At 55.0% G+C, this 20,538-nt stretch overlaps 9 protein-coding genes across 9 annotated transcripts; 4 read left to right on the top strand and 5 right to left on the bottom strand.

The window, feature by feature from the left end:
- Positions 1-4,039: 4,039 nt before the first annotated feature.
- On the top strand, positions 4,040-4,432 carry PHYSODRAFT_323291 (hypothetical protein; the record flags this gene model as incomplete). Its single annotated transcript, XM_009518813.1, has 1 exon — positions 4,040-4,432. One exon carries the CDS (start codon positions 4,040-4,042, stop codon positions 4,430-4,432), a length of 393 nt encoding a protein of 130 aa, XP_009517108.1.
- A 206-nt stretch (positions 4,433-4,638) lies between these two features.
- Positions 4,639-5,166, bottom strand: PHYSODRAFT_476013 (hypothetical protein; the record flags this gene model as incomplete). Its single annotated transcript, XM_009518814.1, has 1 exon — positions 4,639-5,166. One exon carries the CDS (start codon positions 5,164-5,166, stop codon positions 4,639-4,641), a length of 528 nt encoding a protein of 175 aa, XP_009517109.1.
- Positions 5,167-5,281: 115 nt separating this feature from the next.
- Positions 5,282-6,302, bottom strand: PHYSODRAFT_261215 (hypothetical protein; the record flags this gene model as incomplete). Its single annotated transcript, XM_009518815.1, has 2 exons — positions 5,282-5,732; positions 5,872-6,302. The coding sequence occupies 2 exons, from the start codon at positions 6,300-6,302 to the stop codon at positions 5,282-5,284; spliced, it is 882 nt and encodes a 293-aa protein (XP_009517110.1).
- A 686-nt stretch (positions 6,303-6,988) lies between these two features.
- Positions 6,989-7,417, top strand: PHYSODRAFT_323293 (hypothetical protein; the record flags this gene model as incomplete). The annotated part of the gene is made up of 1 exon (XM_009518816.1): positions 6,989-7,417. The coding sequence occupies one exon, from the start codon at positions 6,989-6,991 to the stop codon at positions 7,415-7,417; it is 429 nt and encodes a 142-aa protein (XP_009517111.1).
- Positions 7,418-8,070: 653 nt separating this feature from the next.
- PHYSODRAFT_284519 (hypothetical protein) lies at positions 8,071-9,412 on the bottom strand. Its single transcript, XM_009518817.1, has one exon. It carries the CDS (start codon positions 9,355-9,357, stop codon positions 8,281-8,283), a length of 1,077 nt encoding a protein of 358 aa, XP_009517112.1. The 5' UTR covers positions 9,358-9,412; the 3' UTR covers positions 8,071-8,280.
- Positions 9,413-12,733: 3,321 nt separating this feature from the next.
- On the top strand, positions 12,734-14,075 carry PHYSODRAFT_284520 (hypothetical protein). Its single transcript, XM_009518818.1, has one exon. The coding sequence runs from the start codon at positions 12,789-12,791 to the stop codon at positions 13,863-13,865; it is 1,077 nt and encodes a 358-aa protein (XP_009517113.1). The 5' UTR covers positions 12,734-12,788; the 3' UTR covers positions 13,866-14,075.
- Positions 14,076-14,815: 740 nt separating this feature from the next.
- Positions 14,816-16,048, top strand: PHYSODRAFT_376242 (hypothetical protein; the record flags this gene model as incomplete). Its single annotated transcript, XM_009518819.1, has 3 exons — positions 14,816-14,911; positions 14,988-15,230; positions 15,299-16,048. Coding segments are annotated over 3 exons (1,089 nt in total), but the record flags the coding sequence as incomplete, so codon positions are not given.
- Positions 16,049-16,621: 573 nt separating this feature from the next.
- On the bottom strand, positions 16,622-18,226 carry PHYSODRAFT_477625 (hypothetical protein; the record flags this gene model as incomplete). Its single annotated transcript, XM_009518820.1, has 3 exons — positions 16,622-17,380; positions 17,426-18,121; positions 18,155-18,226. 3 exons carry the CDS (start codon positions 18,224-18,226, stop codon positions 16,622-16,624), a joined length of 1,527 nt encoding a protein of 508 aa, XP_009517115.1.
- Positions 18,227-19,463: 1,237 nt separating this feature from the next.
- Positions 19,464-20,489, bottom strand: PHYSODRAFT_309988 (hypothetical protein; the record flags this gene model as incomplete). Its single annotated transcript, XM_009518821.1, has 2 exons — positions 19,464-19,472; positions 19,503-20,489. 2 exons carry the CDS (start codon positions 20,487-20,489, stop codon positions 19,464-19,466), a joined length of 996 nt encoding a protein of 331 aa, XP_009517116.1.
- Between the last annotated feature and the right edge of the window lie 49 nt (positions 20,490-20,538).

The following is a 20,538-nucleotide window of genomic DNA, read 5'->3' on the forward strand; positions in this document are numbered from 1 at the left end:
CAAACTGGAACCTTGGCGCGTAATTAGCTCGTACATGAACTCCAGCTGAGGAGAGGCAGGAAATTGCTCGCGACCCAAAACAGCAGCAAGGCACATCGTCAAGAAGTCAAACTCAAAAAATTCAGGATTTCTTCCGAACTTGGCCCCTACTTTCAAATTGTGCTAGACACCACAGCATTAGATACGCATATAGTAGAATATGATCTGCATGCAATTACCTGCAAGAGGAAGATGTCGAGTCTACGAAGGCCCGTTTCGTACGATACAATACGATCTAAGAGCTTGCGGAGTTTGGAATGAACTGCTTCGAGCTGACTAGTCGAAAGTACTCGTACCCTGCCGCCATTCTCGACGTATTCAGCCTCGCCAACAAATAAATCTCCTACTCGGATCTGGTTCAGGTTGCTAGCTATGCATCCTTGCCACTCAGGCTCTTTGACATTGAGGCTTGAAGCTGGAATCTTGCCCAGAGCGGTTGAAAACAGTGTAGCCATTTCTTCGGGCTCTCGTATTTTGTGGTCGGCCGTGTAAATAGCAGAGGACAGCTCAGTCGCTAGCCATCCCCGCATGACGTGATCCTTTACATTCTCTGTGAACCTTTGGATGACGTGGAAAGGGTCTTGTTTGACTACCAATGCACTGTTGAAGACCTTGTCAATGAGGCTCCGTGTGCCGTTGGCGTGGTCGGTTATACAGAAGCGAGATTCAAGTGGTTTTGACGCTAATTGCGCGGTCACAGGTTTAAGAATTGCCGCAGTTTCAGCGTGATTTTCTGAGTACGTCAGGCCACGAGCAACAATTTGACCTATTTCATTTTGGGCAAGTAGTAGCATACGTACCTCGCTTGATTGATCTTTCTTACCTTGAGCACCAAATACTTTGAGTTTGCTGCAAAACTTTTGCGAATGATCTAGACAAATCACTCGCTTGATTTTGCACTGTGTCATGTGGGCTTCAAGCAAACGAGAGCATATTTCAGTCTGGGTCAGCCATATCTTTTGAAGAGCCTCATCATCAAGACATGCATTCGCTTCCATGTATTGCTCCAATGACACTAGCATAGGAGGCGAATAGTTTGCTTCTTTTTGCCTTCGCTTCTCCACCTCGACACCTGCAACAGATAAGAGAGCATTATAGCGTCTCTGACGACAACGGGTGACACTGCTGCTTGCCCCAGATATGCCTCTTGTCGTTAGCATGCTATCATAAACAAGGTTAAACAGCTCGCGTGATACACCCGTTTGATAGGTTAGAAGGTAAGGGAATGCTAGCAAGAGTTATGGTGATGATGCTAGATACTCATCGTCGATAGTTGAAAATGTGCGTGTTGCATGAGGCCCTGTACAGCGATACCTTGCATAATACAAAACAGTTTTGTGATCGACGTCGTGTACGTACCGCTGCAAATACTCCTTCACTTTTGGCTCACACAGACACCCCTCAACAACGCATTTTGGAACGCGGCTAGTGCGAAGGCACTCCGGGACCCAGGCGAGCGTAGGGTGGCCGTGCCATGAGGAGAAAAGTGAGTCCTTTTTCTTCTCGGGAAGCTGCAATTCAGGAGAGAACTTCCTCAGGGCGATGGCGTCCCGCACAGCAACGAGTGCTGCGGACGCCTTCTTGCCCATGTGAAAACAAATAACGACTGTTCCCAAAAAAAAAGCGGCGGCCCACCGGCCACCCTTCGGGTGGCGGCGGGCCCCGGGCCTAGCGGCCCGGGAATAGGGGTTAAGCCCACGTTCCCGCGGTTTTTGCTACACAGCTAGTCACTTTGCAGCGGTTGTTGTTGCAACGGCGCACTTTATTGCTGCTCAAGTTACTGTGGCGCGCGTTATACTAGCTTATTTTGCCGCGGATTCCTATTTTATTTTTTTTAAAGAATCATACAAATTATTCATATTCATAAAGCTGCAAATTGGTGTGAAGGCTCCGTTAGTAGCCGGGCAGCACGTTTCTCCACAACAAGATAACGGTACTTCCACGGGATCATCTACCACGACACATCAAGCCCAGCAACGCGAGGTTATTGTGATCAATGACGCGGACAGCAGTGACGAGGCCGAATGGCAGCCGACACTCATCAACGTTGCTGGTGATGACAGAGGCTCCGATATGGAGCTAGAGCTCACAAGCAGCGACGGCAGCAACGAAGATGTTTCGAGCGATAGTGATGTTCAAGTCGCTCAGTTATCAGATGGAGAGTGGCCCGTACGTATCGATCGACTGCGCTATGGAGCAAACGGGCTCCTGGTAGGTCGAGCGCGGTGGTCGCACCCGATTCTTCCTATCGCCAGGGTCCGCGCTGCCGATCGAAGGGCTGCTGAGGCAAAGCGCCGCAACAAGAGAGCATCTCGGCGCGCAGCTATTCAAGACGCGATCCTCGCCGACGAGTTAGGTAACAACGATTAACAACATCTGAAATACACACGGTTATTTCATATGGCACTTTACACGACTTTGCATGTGACCATGTGTGACCTGAGCTGGCTGTGACCTGAAAAAGAAGGTACCCTCAAAGGATTTCCGCATGTCCATTTGATTTATCCCAGCAATCACCTTCAGGTGAGACCCGCTCCTAAACTCGCCAATGCTGCTATTCACCGATTCTGCAGAATTCGAGGTCACAATGCCGTATCTTGGTACACGGAACACGACGAACGGCCGGAGTAACACCCTTATCCCAGTCGCTCATATAAAACAGCCCAAAGATATTGTTCACACAAGGCAAAGCCTCCAACACGTGCCGCAAAAGCCTACCCACGCTCAGCCGCATTCGAAATGACAACTCCGATGACTAAAATGTCGTGTGCACCGGTCATTGTGGACGCCACGTAGAGGGTTCCGTGGTCCGCACCACGCAAATGACAGGCGTCTAATGCAATAATAGGTAGACAATACTGAAGCGTGTCGTTGTAAATGCCGTAGATGAGACTCAGGCGCTCGAACGTGTTGCTGGTGGTTCATTCGAAATGCGCAACTGATCCTGGGTTACTCGTCACGAACATGTCCAAATAACTTTGTAGGAATTGGTAGCTTTGTTGGAGACTTAGAACGGAGCCCTCATGTAGCTGTTTCAGCGCGTGCCAAGCCGCGTTGTAGGAAATGGTGAGCCCGTACATTCTACGCGCCCAGTTCACAACTAGCTTCGCGCTCTTTCCATCCCGATTACACGCCATGCAATCGCGAACAACTTCCACCAAGAAATCCAGGCTTACTTGAGATGGCTGGCGCTGCCGCAAGGCGGTGTGTGCAACGTGCGTGGCGGAATGAGCTTTATCCAGAAATGTTATCCGCACAACCCCTGTCTTCGAAGACAGAGATCCTCGAAGCTGAAAGGGACACTCAATATGCGATGAACACACCACCTTCAAGAAGTCGCGTCGGTTTGAGGGCTTGTTGTGGGCAAAACCACGAGATATGCAGTACCGCGCAACACTAACCTTTAGCTCCTTGATACTGGCGAATTCCATGCCGACGGCTAGCTCCATATCTTCGTCTGCATCCCCCATGACTCGGGTTCTTGCCAACAAGTGCCAACAGGTTCTTGGTACACGACACGATAATTCGAGCTGCTGCTGGAAGGGCGTCGGTTGCAACCGCCTAGCCGTTCTAAGTGTAGAGCTCTCCTAATTCTGACTTTCACAAGTCCTGACTGATTAGCAAACGCCTGACCGAATAGAAAATACCCACCCAAAAACCTGACTGAATTGCAAATTCCCCAAGTTAAAATTGTCTATCCAGAAAATAAGATTTTCCGGATCAAAAAAATGAGATAACGTCAGTGTGGTGAGGAAGATGATGGATCTCGATTGAGTGACTGGTCGGACTGATTTTTGGCGGTCTCGTCTACGTCCTCCAGGACGAGTGGAAGATCGCCATTTTGTCACACCAGCGTGGACGAGCGCCATTGCGGCCATGCTCGTCGTTGATCACTTCGCACCTGCTGCTGCACCGCTGCGTCGCTGTGTAAGCGAAGCTCACAAAATATCATAAACACCATACGATCCCTGCCAAACACAATGGGATCCAGCTCAGCACCATGACAGAGACGGCTCATCGGCGCATCCTGTCAGTCAGTCGCAACTTGTCGTTAGGTCTAGGTTTAAGTGTCTCACCTCCCGAAAGCTCCCTCCCTTCCCCGCTCCCCATTCAAGAACTCGGCTGGGTGGACGGCCTTCAGCGAGGCGTGGAGATCGTCGTCTGTGGGCCGCTGCCTGCGGAGCCGGAGTGTCGTCGGTGGCTGCAGCGCGGGTGGGGCGCGTCGTCGGTGGACTGCTGCGCGTGGACAGCAGGGCAGAAGTATCGTCGGTGGCATGTTGCGCGCGGCTGGCGCGACCAGCGCCTGGAGTTGGACTGGAGTGCGGCGTCGGTTGCCTGCTGCTCGCAGACGACGCTGCTGCCTGCCCGGACGACTGCCTGCATCACGCGATGAGCGTCATGTTGGTTGCTGCAGGATCGAGACACCATCTCGTAAGTGCAATAAGGTAATAGCTGTTGTGGACGCTTTACTCCGGGGTGTTATCTCTTCGTCGTTAACATGATGCGTTCTGTATGTGTGGTTTAGTCTGTTACTGTGTAGATAATGGCAAGCATAATGGATATGTGAGCGCTGCAAACGTGTGTTATTATCATTGCTACCTACAGACGCCGGAGAGCGTGGCCAATACTTTGCGGGCGCCCAGCGTTTTGAACTCGCTTCCTGTTTACAAGGATTTCCTCGCCAGACTCGTCCACAACGCTGCGGGACTGCTGGGCACACAGTAAGTGACAGCAGTACCCCATTTTGAAGTGGTATTTGCAGGGACAGTATGAAGCCCGAAGATCGACCGGCCAGCCAGTGCGAGGTTGGCCCTCGACCTCCATGCGCGCGTAGTGGACGCCGAACTGGGCGGAAATCGCCATGTCCTCTCTCGCACGGTTGAGCTCCGGGACGAACGTCCTCACGGGAGGCAGTGCACGCACGTGTACCAGTTCTGGGTCGGCGTCACCAAGGAGAAAGTCGATGCTGGGTCTGGTGACTACGTTTTCGCTTAGCAGGCCACGGTGACGAAGCCCACGTGTGCGGGTCTGGAGCGTCCTTGCGCAGGCAGGCGCGAGCGCGAATCGAGGCAACGCCATGGAGCGGTGGCCGCAACATGCGAGTAGCTGTGCAAGCAGCAATCCCATTTTCAGCTCGCGGTGATGCGTGTAGTCACGCTTCAGCGCCCGGTTGAAATGCTCAACCGGGTTGTTGGTGGTGGCGTACCCAGGCGGCGTAAGAAAGCACTGCCAGTTCGCGAAGTTACTGGGACTTCATGTACGTGGCGAAGGCGGCGAGGTCTGCGTGCCCAGCCCACTCCTTAAGCATGGTCGCCTTCTGGTCCACGTACTCGCTCTTGCTCTGCGTGAAGTGCAAGTCGTAGACGCCCTTGTACACTAATGTAGAGAGCTCCGAGCTCAATCCGCGAGTCCTCTCGCGCAGCTTTGCCACTACGTGGTAGAAGCACATGAGGTACGTAAATGAGCAGTCGGCGAAGACACTGCGGAAGGCTTTGTGTTGTGCCTTGTCTGCGTCTCCAAGAACGAATTTCACCTGCCACTCGGCGCCGTTGACCCGAGCATACACGCGGCGCAACGCAACGAGCGCGGCTTCAAAGTGCTCGTACTGGAGCTGCGACGTGATGAAGAGCGCCACCAGGTGGAAGGCTCTGGTGGCGTCGGTGATGCCGCAGACAAGCACCGGGTAACCGACGCTGTTCAGTTTGAACGTAGCGTCGAGGTGCAGCACAAAGGTGCTCGCGTCCCGCGCGGCGTTGCGCAGGAGTCATGCCGACCAAGAACGGCCGAGCATCTGAGCCGTTTCCAATCTCGGGGAGACCAGAGGTATCGTACGCATTAGTGAACGTAAAGGCGTCGTGGTCGCCTTCACGTCCACTAAATGCGGAGGCCCGCACCGCCTCCACAATCGACTTGCGCTTGTCGTTGCCGCCCAGCCGCGATCGACGAAAGTGGTGCACAATGTTTTGCACTGAGCGCAGGCTAGGTAGCGCGGCAGGACGGAGACCAAACTTGCGTCCCAAAGCGTGTCGGATGCGTAGCGGCATCAGGTTTTCACGGGCCATCTCCTTGATGAAGTCGCGCTGCTGCGGCGTGATGCACGACTTGGACGGCGTTCGAGCGCGCGAATGGTGCTCGCCCAGCTCGTGCATGTCGACAACGTCGGTCTCCTGGCAGACGTGCAGCTTCAGCCGCCACGGGCAGACCAGGTAGGGAACTACGTCCGTGCAGTGCTTGCAGGCGCAGCGCAGCACCTTGTAGCGCATAGAGTGCGGAGTGCCGCTGCTGCAAGCCGCGCACGACATTAGCTGGCTCTTGACAGTCTTTCACGCTTTCATTCCTTGGAGAAGGAGAGCGGCGTCTTCGGCCGAAACACCGCTGCAGAGCAGGTTCCAGGCGTACGGGCGGGGCATTGTCGAGAAGCGAGTGGGAGGGGTCTAGGCGAGAATGCACTTGTTTGAAAGTAGAGAGAGTTTGAAGCAGCAAGGTCTCGGACGAGCGCGACCAGTCAAGTTGTACTTTAGGCCACGGAGTGCGTGATGTGGTTGGGTAAAATCTTTAAAATAGAGGTATACGATTGGATGAATACTTTCGGTTGTGTTGGTGCGCACTAGAAGGGATGATTGCTTATAAATTCTTGTGGTCCCCTGTGATTTTGTGGTGGCTGTGAATGTTCTGATGTGGTGAAAACACGTGGTACAGTCAAACCTGTTTATATGATCCTCTCTATTTGAGCCATGCCGTTTATTTGATGCAGGCTTTGTCGCTACCAAATATTTCACTTAGTTTTTGTATGATCTCTGTTTATATGCATACAAGGTATATGAGCCACATTTTTGGGGACCAAATTAGGTCTCACCTGTTTATTTGATTCACACTGCTCACGGCCACACACTCTTCAACGCACCACTGCTCAACACTCAACGCCTACTGCAAGCCTTCTTCGCTCGCCATGTCTCCTCGCACCTGTCTGACGCTAGAACAAAACCTTCAAGTGCACCTAAAGCTCAAGCAGAATCCTGGCATGAACAACCCCATGCTCGCCGAGTGGATCTACGCAACTTTCAAGGCCCGGGTCAGCCGTGCCACACTCGCCCGACTGCGCAACCTGCCTTCTTCCTACTTCAGCCACGTCGATCTGAGTGCGACCAAGCGGCGCCGAGTGAAATTCCCTCAGTTCGAGCGGGAACTGAGGGAATTTTTCTTTCAGAACGAAGCTAAAACGGCGATGGCGGACGACATGCTCCTGCTGAAGGCGCATGAGCTGGCGGAGCGCTTAGGAGGAAGAGGAGGAACAGGAACCCGCAGTTCAACCTGCCACTGCTCTGAGACACTGCATGGAGCTGGCTGCATTTCTGCTGCAATGCGGAGAGCAGACTGACAGAGAACGAAGAGCTTTACAGACCGTGACTGCTTTGGTTCGAGAGACTACGGTGAAGGCAAAGCGGCAGCGAACTATATGCACGATTTCTTTACGTGCACCACATAATTTGTTTTAACTGAGTCCATTTTATATGAGTCATTGTAGTAGATGGTCACCAACAGGGCCTCATATAAACAGGTTTGACTGTATTGTGCTTGTCAGCGTGCATGGTGTTTTTCAGGCATTTGTGGTGGTTTTGGAACCTTGTCAGCGAAGCTGGGTGCTGCGGCATGGCGTGCCGCTCAGGATGGCTGTCGCGATCCAGCAGCGCACAGACATGTTCGACGGACCTCTTGCGCTCAGTATGGCCGCGCCGATGACGTGGACGCTCGCACAGTGCGAGCGTCCCGAGTGGAGGGGAGTGAGAGTCGCACTCCACTCCACTCGGCAATGGCGACGAGGTGCTTGCCGTGGATGAACTTGAAAGTCCTGCTTGCAACTCGAGCACTTCCTTGTCTGCATTATCGTTGCTGTCTGCTGCTCGCCTGTATGCACCTCCACCCGCTTCAAAAAGATCCCTCCAGCAGTGGACCACCAGCCGCAATGACCTCCTTCCTTGACCTTGACCACCTCGCTGCAAAACAACCACCTGCCTACCTGCCATCATCATTGCAGACGGAAGAGACCTCGTCGGTTATGGGGGTCCTCCCTTGCGGGGAGGAGATTTATTTGCTATTACATGGGGGAAAGAACGCCGCGACGCCAATGCCCCGAGGCGACCTCAGCCACCTCAACTCATCAACGCTGCAGCGGATACTAACGCCGGAACAACGGCTACGCCGCCACCGGAGACCAGAGAGGGCGAACGCGCTCGCTTACGCTTACAGCACGTTCACGCAGTTCAGGTTGTGGTACGCCTCGTGCAGGCGGGCGATCATCGACTCCTCCGACTTGCGCACCCACACACGCGGGTCGTAGTACTTCTTGTTCGGGGCGTCCGGGCCCTCGGGGTTGCCGATCTGGCCCTGCAGGTAGCCCTTCTTGTCCTCGTAGAACTTGCGCAGGCCATTCCAGTACGCCCACTGCGTGTCCGTGTCGATGTTCATCTTGACCACACCGTTGCCCACGGCCGTCTGGATCTCCTGCGCCGTCGAGCCCGAGCCGCCGTGGAACACGAAGAACACCGGCTTCTCGGCAGCGAGACCCTTCTCCTTGGCCACGAACTTCTGGAAGTCGCCTAGGATCTCCGGGTGGAGCTTCACGTTGCCCGGCTTGTACACGCCGTGCACGTTGCCGAACGCAGCGGCGATCGTGAAGTACGGCGACACGGCGCCCAGCTCGTTGTACGCCAGCAGAATGTCCTCGGGCTGCGAGTACAGCGACGCGTTGTCCACCTCGCTGTTGTCCACGCCGTCCTCCTCGCCGCCGGTGATGCCCAGCTCCACCTCCAGGATCAGGTTCATCTTGGCCATGCGCTCGAAGTACTTCTTGCTGATGGCCACGTTCTCCTCCATCGGCTCCTCCGACAGGTCCAGCATGTGCGAGCTCCACAGTGGCACGCCGTGCTCCTTGAAGTACTTCTCGTCGGCCTCCAGCATGCCGTCGAACCACGGCAGCAGCTTCTTGGCGCAGTGGTCCGAGTGGAGGATCACGGGCACGCCGTAGTGCGCGGCCATGGCGCGCACGTGGTACGCGGCCGCGATGGCGCCCAGGATCGAGCCGTTCTGGTTCTTGTTGTCGATGCCCTTGCCGGCGTAGAACGCGGCGCCGCCGTTCGACGTCTGGATGATGATCGGCGACTTGATGTCGCGGGCGGCCTGCAGAGCCGCGTTGGCCGTCGACGACGACGTCACGTTCACGGCCGGGATGGCGAAGTTGTGCTCCTGCGCGTACTTGTACACCTTCACCACGTCCTCGCCGTTGAGGACGCCGGGCTGTACGATGTCGAGGAGACCCATCTTGAGTTGGTTGGGGGGGGTGGTTGGTTTGGGGGGGGGGGCTTGGGGGGTTCGAAGCGAGATTCGAAATGAGCTCCTCGACTCGACTCGGCTCGGGGGCAACGAGACCAAGAGCGAGGGTTCTTTGCGTCACGGGGCCGCGTACGTCAGCTGGGACGACGTCATGATATTTCGCATTACCTGGGAAACCTTATAGTGGAGACCATGACGTGTCGAACATGATCTGCCCCAAGCAATCAAGCCGCCGAAGCCACAGCAGGCGCGCTCTGGCAGGAAAATTGTATCTGAAGATTCAGATGACCCAGGCAAGCACGTTGGTGGAGGAATTCGCACTGCAGCAGCGTTTATCGGTGGGAAACATGCTTCGCGCATCCGTGTTAGCAAACCTTCGCTCAATTGATCACCTGCAGCAATTGATGCGATCTTAGGGCGGTATCCGCCATCCTGTCCCAAGGCCTGCTTCTGCTCATTGCCGAGCCCCCCCCTGTTAAACCCAGCCGAAAGCGCTGGTCGCGGGCGTGCCACGCACGGGAAAAGAAACACGCGCGGCTAGTGTCGCTGTTAGTCGCCAGCTTGCATGCACACATGCTCCGCGGCGCTCGCCGCCGCCGGCCCGCGCTCCATGCAAGCGGCGAGAGCCCGGGTCGCGCCCGCTACTTTTACAGAAAAACGCGCGGTTTGATTCGCGTCAATCGCGTTACACTTGGTTTCACTATGCGCGCATTTTTCTTCAACCCGAATGGGTTCGTGTGACAAAGCCTTGTCAGCTCCCTCGAACGGGTTTTGCCTCGCGACCCGCGGCCCGCTGAGGCGATGTGGTGCACCGTGCACCTCACGCCGGCTAGCCGTGGTGCCACAACTTGTGGCGGGCTGTCATCTCGACGTGATATTTACAGGACGGGGAGGAAGCATGAGCGTGGTTTGACAGCCGAGAAGCGCCGGGGCCTCCGTGGCGCTCTGCATTCGCGCTCTGCATTCGGAGGTGCATCACATGTACGAGCGCCAATTTTCGGACGCTATGGCACTTTCTGGTGGTGTCGGCGCTTGTATACGGTCACGGCAGCGGTCTGCACTCGAGAGCAAGGTTGACCCATTGGCGAGCCATCCACTGATCATGGCAAATGCCTATTTAGTTGATGGAGACCTACTCGGGGGAGAGCGTTGGGAAATTCGAGATCCGGTAGCCCACTTTCGCTGGGTCAAGCTGCTGTGCCCTGTTGACACTTTTGAAGCGATAACTCTCGGTAAAAGGACGCTAGTTTATTCCTCATTCCTTGGTGCATTGCTATCCCGACAACTGCACTGTTGCAGACGCGTGAGGAATAGTAAAAACGGTGGTAGCGATGAATATGAAGAGATACTCAGTATAGATATAATATATCGTGGGAGCCATTGGCAGCATTGCGATGGACTCGATCGTACGGCGAAATTGCAATGCAACGAATGCGTCCGATACGCATGTTTAAGTAGTGGTGAGGCGATTGATTAAGCGATATACTCTGATAAAAAAAACAATAGCCATCGAAAATCTCGTCGAATGGGCTTTCTCATCACATTGTCTAGTCTTGAACAAAACACGTTTTGAGATTTTAAGCTGCCGGTGCATTTATAGAGGCTTCGCCAGGCGGCACCCTTCGAGAACTAGCAAGATGTCGCCACTCGATTCCAGGCTCCTCAGCTTTCAGCAAGTATCACGTAAACGGCCGTTGTTGCCTGTTAACTTCTTTGGCTTGTGGCATCCTACGACATCGTCGACTATCGTCTCATTCTGCTCGTCCCGTATCTAGATGCCTATATGGCTACACCGTCTCCCCTAAAGTGTGACGGCCACGAGCTCCGAAGAGCTCTCATTAGTGTTGCGTTCCACCTCCCTCGCTGGTATCATGCGTTCTGCCAGTGTTATACACGTATCCCCACGACGAGCCTACGTCTGCTACACGTCCTCAATGCCTTACATCAATAGTAGCCCCCTTGCCACTCCATTTACGCACGCGCTCATAGTATATTTGCGCACAAACCACACAGGATATGCTTTTTTTTTCGCCGTCACGATACGGAGGTAAACTGTTTATTGTTGCTATTTTATTGGCCATAAGACATGGTACATGTAGCAGCACGAAACACCATGAATGCCATGCTTACGCCGCTCATCCGAATTACCAGGTTGCACAACAACAACGCTTCACAGAGTGTCTAACAACACTAATAAAGTGAGGTGTATGGTGTTACTGATTCCTTTACCTAGAATCGAACCCTTCAACGACTTCCGAGTAATTGCACAAAAGCCCAACTGACCTTAGAAATATGTCGAGTCCGGCATCGCCACCCTGGGTGGAACAGGAAGAGAGTACAAATGTATCTGCAGGAAAAACCATCGACATACATTGCGGACGTGGGCAAGCTAATAGGGAATTTTAGCGCCGTCTTATAGGAAACAAAAGAAATATTGCCCGAAAGTGCTTGTAGCACATTAATTACGTCCGTGAATGCTATCGGAACAAGCAACACCTTTAGAGTGGAGTGAATTGCTGCAAATTGATACAGCGCGCGAGCTCAAATGAAGTTTCGGTACCCGACAGTCCGAGCACAGTACTCGTTACCCATAAGTCAGCGAAATGTACTCGAAAGAAGGGATGATCCCAGGCCGTACGCGCCAACGCTTCGATACACCAACTCCTGTGTCTAGCAATAATACATGTAACAATAAGATGAGGTGTATTGTGTGACTTAATTCATTTTACTGTAATTGAACTCTAATATCGATTTTTGCCTGGCTTGCGCAGTTGCCTCCCAACCCTTTCTCGCTGTTCTGCTTTTCTCTCTGCTTCTAGCCGACCGACGCATCGATCAACATCTGTCCCTCCTATTGCTGTATATTCCCGGCATGAGTTCCTATCCTTTCTTTTCGCAACACCTCCCGCAGTTCGCGTAGCTCAGGGGGATACTTCTGCACGTCTCCTTCGCGTAGATCGCCAGCCAACTCCAGTGTCTGGCAAACGCTTCTTTTACGATTAGTTCCTCGCGGAGGCGCGTCGCAACAGCACGGAATGTATTGTTTTTCATTGCTCTCTACTCCTACATTGAGAGTGGCAAGCGGAAGTGCTTGTTCCAAGGCGTGAGAGCCCGTTACGACATCAGATACCAAGCTGAAGTGGTCTACCCCTGATTGGAGACCGTAGGGAGGTAGCTTCGCCCTTTTTCATGCACGTCGAGGAGTTTGCCCCACCGTTTTGATTGCACACAAAGTCATCAACGGGTGGGTCTAATCAAAACGGGTTTCGGCCTGGATCCCTATCTATGTGCGAGCCGCACCAAGCAGCCAAAGCTCGTTGCCCCCGAGCCGAGTCGAGTCGAGGAGCTCATTTCGAATCTCGCTTCGAACCCCCCAAGCCCCCCCCCCCAAACCAACCACCCCCCCCAACCAACTCAAGATGGGTCTCCTCGACATCGTACAGCCCGGCGTCCTCAACGGCGAGGACGTGGTGAAGGTGTACAAGTACGCGCAGGAGCACAACTTCGCCATCCCGGCCGTGAACGTGACGTCGTCGTCGACGGCCAACGCGGCTCTGCAGGCCGCCCGCGACATCAAGTCGCCGATCATCATCCAGACGTCGAACGGCGGCGCCGCGTTCTACGCCGGCAAGGGCATCGACAACAAGAACCAGAACGGCTCGATCCTGGGCGCCATCGCGGCCGCGTACCACGTGCGCGCCATGGCCGCGCACTACGGCGTGCCCGTGATCCTCCACTCGGACCACTGCGCCAAGAAGCTGCTGCCGTGGTTCGACGGCATGCTGGAGGCCGACGAGAAGTACTTCAAGGAGCACGGCGTGCCACTGTGGAGCTCGCACATGCTGGACCTGTCGGAGGAGCCGATGGAGGAGAACGTGGCCATCAGCAAGAAGTACTTCGAGCGCATGGCCAAGATGAACCTGATCCTGGAGGTGGAGCTGGGCATCACCGGCGGCGAGGAGGACGGCGTGGACAACAGCGAGGTGGACAACGCGTCGCTGTACTCGCAGCCCGAGGACATTCTGCTGGCGTACAACGAGCTGGGCGCCGTGTCGCCGTACTTCACGATCGCCGCTGCGTTCGGCAACGTGCACGGCGTGTACAAGCCGGGCAACGTGAAGCTCCACCCGGAGATCCTAGGCGACTTCCAGAAGTTCGTGGCCAAGGAGAAGGGTCTCGCTGCCGAGAAGCCGGTGTTCTTCGTGTTCCACGGCGGCTCGGGCTCGACGGCGCAGGAGATCCAGACGGCCGTGGGCAACGGTGTGGTCAAGATGAACATCGACACGGACACGCAGTGGGCGTACTGGAATGGCCTGCGCAAGTTCTACGAGGACAAGAAGGGCTACCTGCAGGGCCAGATCGGCAACCCCGAGGGCCCGGACGCCCCGAACAAGAAGTACTACGACCCGCGTGTGTGGGTGCGCAAGTCGGAGGAGTCGATGATCGCCCGCCTGCACGAGGCGTACCACAACCTGAACTGCGTGAACGTGCTGTAAGCGTAAGCGAGCGCGTTCGCCCTCTCTGGTCTCCGGTGGCGGCGTAGCCGTTGTTCCGGCGTTAGTATCCGCTGCAGCGTTGATGAGTTGAGGTGGCTGAGGTCGCCTCGGGGCATTGGCGTCGCGGCGTTCTTTCCCCCATGTAATAGCAAATAAATCTCCTCCCCGCAAGGGAGGACCCCCATAACCGACGAGGTCTCTTCCGTCTGCAATGATGATGGCAGGTAGGCAGGTGGTTGTTTTGCAGCGAGGTGGTCAAGGTCAAGGAAGGAGGTCATTGCGGCTGGTGGTCCACTGCTGGAGGGATCTTTTTGAAGCGGGTGGAGGTGCATACAGGCGAGCAGCAGACAGCAACGATAATGCAGACAAGGAAGTGCTCGAGTTGCAAGCAGGACTTTCAAGTTCATCCACGGCAAGCACCTCGTCGCCATTGCCGAGTGGAGTGGAGTGCGACTCTCACTCCCCTCCACTCGGGACGCTCGCACTGTGCGAGCGTCCACGTCATCGGCGCGGCCATACTGAGCGCAAAAGGTCCGTCGAACATGTCTGTGCGCTGCTGGATCGCGACAGCTGCCCATACTGAGCGGCACGCCATGCTGCAGCACACAGCTTCGCTTACACAGCGACGCAGCGGTGCAGCAGCAGGTGCGAAGTGATCAACGACGAGCATGGCCGCAATGGCATTGAGCACGCAACATCCATGTGCTGGGATACTATGTGTGGGCATTTATGGATGAGATACAGGCACAAAACGAAGGCCTATAACAACCCGGAGACCGGAGACCGCGGCGGCGGTGCAAACGGCTGTAGATTGGTGTACTATACATAAACTAGATCTTGAAGAGCCGTAACGAATCTCGTGACCCTTTGGCGAGTATGCTGGAAGCTCGCACCACTTCACAGCTCACCTCCGAGACAGTTTACCGCTTTTGGTTCCCACCGCTGCCAAGATGGAGATGGAGAAGAAGCTGCTCAAGAAACTCTGTCGGGACAACGACCTGTACGTGACGCCATCCATCAACGACAAACTCTATCTGCACTACAAGGTACAGTACCGGTCCCAATGAAAAAGGACTTATGGTATTCATTCTCTTAACTGACGTACATGTAAATGACGTGCAGGGCTTCCGCAGTATCAAGAACCTCGAGGAGTATACGGGACTGAAGGTTTTGTGGCTGGAAGGCAACGGCCTTCCCCGAATCGAGGGACTCGAGCAGCAGACGGAGCTGCGCACGCTTTATCTGCACGAAAATTTGATCCAGAAGATCGAAGGGCTCGAGTCCCAGCTACTGCTCGACACACTCAACCTCTCCCAGAACCAGATCTCCTGCATTGAAAACCTCGGACACCTCAAGCACCTGACGGTAAGCAATTGATACCTCTCTTGTTCCTGTAACATTGCTGTCTGACCGCTTCTTCTTGACGCGTTTAGAGTTTAGCGCTCAAGTCCAACTACCTGACCAGTGCAAAGGACATCGCACACATCCTGGAGTTGCCAAGTCTGTCAGTGTTAGACATTCAGAGCAATCGCATTAACGACGTCGACATCGTCGATATCCTGGCCCAGCTGCCGAACCTCAAGGTGCTATACTTGCAGGGCAACGAAGTGGTGAAGCACATCAAGCAGTACCGTAAAACGCTCGTGTACCGATGCCGCAAACTCAAGTATCTGGACGACCGGCCGGTGTTCGATGACGAACGTCGCCGTGTTGAGGCGTGGGGGAAGGCCCTGGAGGCGTCAAATGGCGACATGAAAGCTGCGCAAGTAGCAGAGCGCCAAGAAATGGACACAATTCGTCGCGAGAAGAAAGAGCGCGACGAGAAGAACTTCCTGTATTTCGAGCAGATGATGATCGAAGGGCGGCGTAAACGGCGCGAAGAAGAAGAGCGAAAGCGCAAGGAGGCACAGAGCCCGGAGAGCGACGAGCAAGCCCAAGAGGAGATCAATCCATTCTCCGGCGAGAAGATTTTACCTGTTCAAGACTGCGCCTTCCTGCGGCAAGAGCGCGAGAGGAGGTGGGAGACGGTGGTCAACGCGCCCGATGAACACGTCTTTGGCGGCAACAACGCTTCCAACGAAAGCAACCAGGAGGCTAACCATGAAGCGTCTTCGCCATCGAGGGACTCCACCCAGATCGAAGCGATCCCGGTTGATGAGCGTCGCATGGAGGTTCTGCACCAATGCGCCACCGTGGGCGCTGCTACTTCTTCCGGCAAAGACTCCTTCGTCGACAGATCTTTTCAAATCTCCCAAGCTGGCGTTGATGCTGTCCAGGTGGACCCCGTCAGCAACGACGCCAAAAATGGCAATGCACTGTCCGATCCTCAGGCCCTGGACATCGCTCAAGCCAATGAGATGTGCACCGTTGAGCCTCCCCCTACTCCGTCGACGATGTTAGTTCCACCTCCGGCCCCTATCGCAATCTCAGCAGCAGCACCTTCACTCGACACGACTGCACTAAGTGGAGGAAGTGAACTTGAACCACCTACAACGAGACTGCAGGAGGCGACACCGGCTGCTGATGCGACGAATAACTTGCTTCTCCCTCCACCCCCGCCGGCTACTGCGAGTGTTGAACAAGCGGCGCGGATTCTACCACCCCCGCCGCCTCCAAGTCACACAGACGTCAATGAACTTGATTGAAGTGCTCGGGTACTGCTGCATATGCGCCCGAAAACAAAAACATGCATCTTCTAAAAAAATGTGTAGCCCTTTTCATTTACTGCCCTTAGAGAGCTGCGGAGAAAAGTTCTGCTACACACTTTGCACGCGTGGCGGGCCGTAGGAAATGACGGTGGGGCTCAAAATCAACGAATCCTGAGAGCTCAGGTCAGGCTTGACGATCGGCGGGAAATATTCCGGCGACAACTCGTTCTCACCAGCCTCGATCCGGAACTCGACTACATTCGTTTCGTTCTTCATGTAAGCATGTCGGTACTTGCGCCACCCCCACGGCCGGCGTCGGAGAAAGCGCCGGAAAGTATCCTGCAGCCCCTTCTCGATCAGCTCATAGAACCCGAGCTCGCGTGGTGACCGTCTCAAAGTGCCAATGATGTCGTCCAGAGGGATAAAACACCAGCGAACACACTTGTAGAGTCGAATCACATCCTTCGCCCGACCGTTGAAATCATTTGGAGTTTGCTGTGAGCTTCCGAGGTAACTGAAGTTGTTGCCAAACACGAGTTTGTTGAGACACCGCAGCAGAGTCCGCTCTCCATTGGGGATTCGCAAGCGATCGCTGCGCAGCACAAGCACGAGGGTTTCTAATGGCAACCGCTGCATCTCAGAAACAACCATCATGTCGGAAAGTTCCTCACATGCACCGTGTGGGGCAGAGTAGAAGAGAGTCGTTTGCAGTAGGAAATGGTACATGCTGCACACAGGGTCTCCCCAAATGAAGAACCTACCTCGAAATTGCGCCTTCCCCATGATTTCAGATTGGATCGCTGCAGCCGTGACGGCTGGAGCCAACGTCGAAGGAGAGGAGGGCACCAGGTCAGACCACTGGCTGTACTGACTGTAGCAATGCTGGTACTCGAGCACCACCTCTTCCGTCACTTCTTCGCGATTGGGCTGGGCTCGCCAATACTTAATCTTCATCTGTGCTCGTATCCAGAACTGCGGATCACCCTCTAGAGCCTTGGGTCCGTCCACCTTGTCGGGGTCAGTGCTCAGCAACTGCGGCGACGAGGACCTAATGATTCGCCACATGATCGGCATTGCGTCCGTGATAGCGATTCGAACTTGAAGCTGAAACTTCCCGAACTCCAACAGCGTGAAGAGATCACCTTGGCCAGGCTTCGCTCGAACCTCCACACGCTGCCGTTCCTTGTACGGTTTCCACTCGGGTGCAAAATGCCGATGAATAGCGCGAAGCGAAGGGAGGTGACTCGTCTGAAGCCGGTAGCACAGCCATTTGCTGAGCCCATCCAGCAAATTCCGCCAGAACTCCAGGAGCCGAACGTTGTTTATCAGCGCAACAACAGCCCGGATTAGGATGTCTTGATGCTTCAAACGGCTGATGTACACGCTCCGCATATCCGCCAACGCCTGGTAGTACCGGTGCGGCCCCAGCGTCTTCAGGAAAGCTATTAAATCATCACAAAGCACGCCACGCATTGCTTTATCGTCGATAGAGGACGCAATCTGCAGCATTTCCATCCACGTCGCGGTTGTCACGTGCCGAATTGCTATCACCAGGCAATAGTAAACCATCGTATGCCTCATGCCGAGCCACCGTCCCAGCCTCACTGCCTGCATCGCGTCGAGCTCATCAAGCACCCGAACCTTGAACCTGTAGATGTACTCCACAACCGCCACAACTGCTCCAATCCCCGCTCCTTCGACCCTCACATGCATAACTCCGTCTTGCTGAGCCTTCTCATGCATCGAGAGAGCGACGGAATTGAGCGCGTCCTCCTGACTGAACAAGCTCCGGCGAGACTTGGGCTCGACAACAACACACTGTGTCTGCGGGGGCTGGTTCTCGTCTCCATCTCCATCAGCCACAGCCTCGAGGTCCTGTCTCAGCCTCTTCCTCCTCTGCGTGACCTCCGGACTGTCCTGTAGTGAGCAGCGTCCTCTAACGTCCGCACCGCTGCAACTTCTACTCTTTCTATGTATAACACAGCGCACGTAGTCCAGCCGAAGCGACTGCGGGTCGCGAAGAGGACAATTGCAGGCGTCCTCCTGCTTGTCCACCAGCGTCTGCAGCTCCACATGCCCCAGAAGACGCAGCGTGAAGCGTCCGTCCTTCAACGGGGTCTGCGGCGCGCGTCGGAGCTGCCGCAGCTGCTTGTAGAACCACGGGCAGCGGCCCTGGAGCACCGACAGGTGCAGGGCGACAGCGCAGCCGTCGGCATGGAGAACCACGTCCGGCACGCTGCTCTCTGTGGGAGGGATGGACAAGGAGGAGGAGGCCTTGGACGCCTTGGTCTGCGGCTTGGGGCGCGGCTTCTGGGGCGCGGTGCGTAGTGCTGGGGCGCTTGGGGGACTGAAGGAGAGATGTTGAGAGATCTCGGGGCTGTCCAGCGACTCTGGGTCCTCCAGCGGCAGCACGCGGCGTTCGTCCTCGGCAACGCGGTACATGGCGCTAATAATGAGGAATGATGAGGAATGGGATGAAGACAGTGGTAAAAGGCGGTAAAACGAAATGCTCTGTAATTGAGGTGTTGAAATATTTGGATTTTGTATAGACTAGTGCAACATTACGGTTGGACAGCAATTCGACGTGCTGCGACGTGTGAGCCCTTGGCTACATGAAGTGATTGGCTTGGGTTGAAGTGCGTCTCGACAATTGGGGGCCGGGAAACTGTGGTTTGAATAGCGCAACGAAGTAAACTTTTTCAACAGGGGCATGGGATGACGCGGAGTACAGGTAGAACTTCTTTGCAGTCTTAACGACAACAAGCTGAAGCTGGTGATTTCATTGTCTGTGATGACCTTGCCAGTGGAAGGAACCAACCCCAGAGGGGTGTTGTCGACCTTCAACAGCATCATATTGTCAGCTTCAGTTATCTAAGCTCGAACGCGCCGCGTAAGCCAGCCGAGCGGTCTGCAACAATAACAACAAAAAATAAACACGTTAACCCGTTAGTTAGTCGTCCTCTTCAACAGCAACTTCAACGTCGAAAACGTACGCGTCGATCTTCCAAAGTGCTGGGATCTTCGGAAACACGATGTGCGAATCGTAGTTGACTGTGAAGGGGTCACTGCTGACGAAACCAATGGGCTGACCTGCTGGGACCCGCTGAAAGTTTTCCTCTCCAACGCCGTCCGCCCAGCGGAAGCCACGACTCGTCAGCTTAAACACCTCAGTAATCTCGTACACGTCTCGCTCCGACGCGTCCACTTCACCCTCGACATTAACGTTCTCACTACTGCGACGGTGTCCATCCGCATTCACGAACTCGATCGCGCCCATATCCTGCTGAAGGATCTGCAAGACGCTCGTCGTGATGCTGTCGATCTTGGACTGCGACAAATCGCTCGCCAACCCGCTCTCATAGCAAACGCCCATGCCTCCGTGCACTCCGACAAACTCGTCGGTCAGTGCCACATGTCCGTCTCCGATGAGATGCTTCGGGTCCAGCAACAACATCTTCGTCGGCAGTCGTCCCGATATCTCCAGCAGCTGACTCGGCACCTTATCATGCCCCGATAGCCTTACAAAAGGCGACGACGGCTTGTTGGTCGAGTGCAAGTCCACCAACAAGTCGCTGGACGCGAACAGCGGCGCCAACTCTTTCGCTCGACGGTGTTCGTAGTCCGGCCCGAGTTGCGATTCCGACACCTCCAGTAGATCCCGTGGGAAGCAGCGGTTCAAGTCTGCATGAGGCTCACTGCCTCTCTTGCCGATGCGTTGAGCTCGGGGGTTGCCGTACACCAGCGTCACTGAGCCCTGGGTGACAAGTGGGAAGAGGTTGTTGGCGACCGACAACGGTGCAGCACGCAGCAGCGCCAGTCGAAGCGAGTCCAGCACCTCCACGCCGATGCGCTCGTTGCCGTGCACCCCGCCCACGATCGTCACATTGGGGCCACTCTTAGCGGCCCCGTTGCCAGCCCGAGAGAAGCGGTACACACCTTCGCCGAGCCGCGCGAACGAGTTGAACATTCGACTCATTTTCAGTTATCGGAGCTGCTCACAAAACAATCGGTTGTTGGGGCAGATA

The sequence above is a fragment of the Phytophthora sojae genome (genome assembly GCF_000149755.1).
Source record: "Phytophthora sojae unplaced genomic scaffold PHYSOscaffold_1, whole genome shotgun sequence".
In the NCBI taxonomy this organism is placed as follows: Eukaryota; Oomycota; class Peronosporomycetes; order Peronosporales; family Peronosporaceae; genus Phytophthora; species Phytophthora sojae.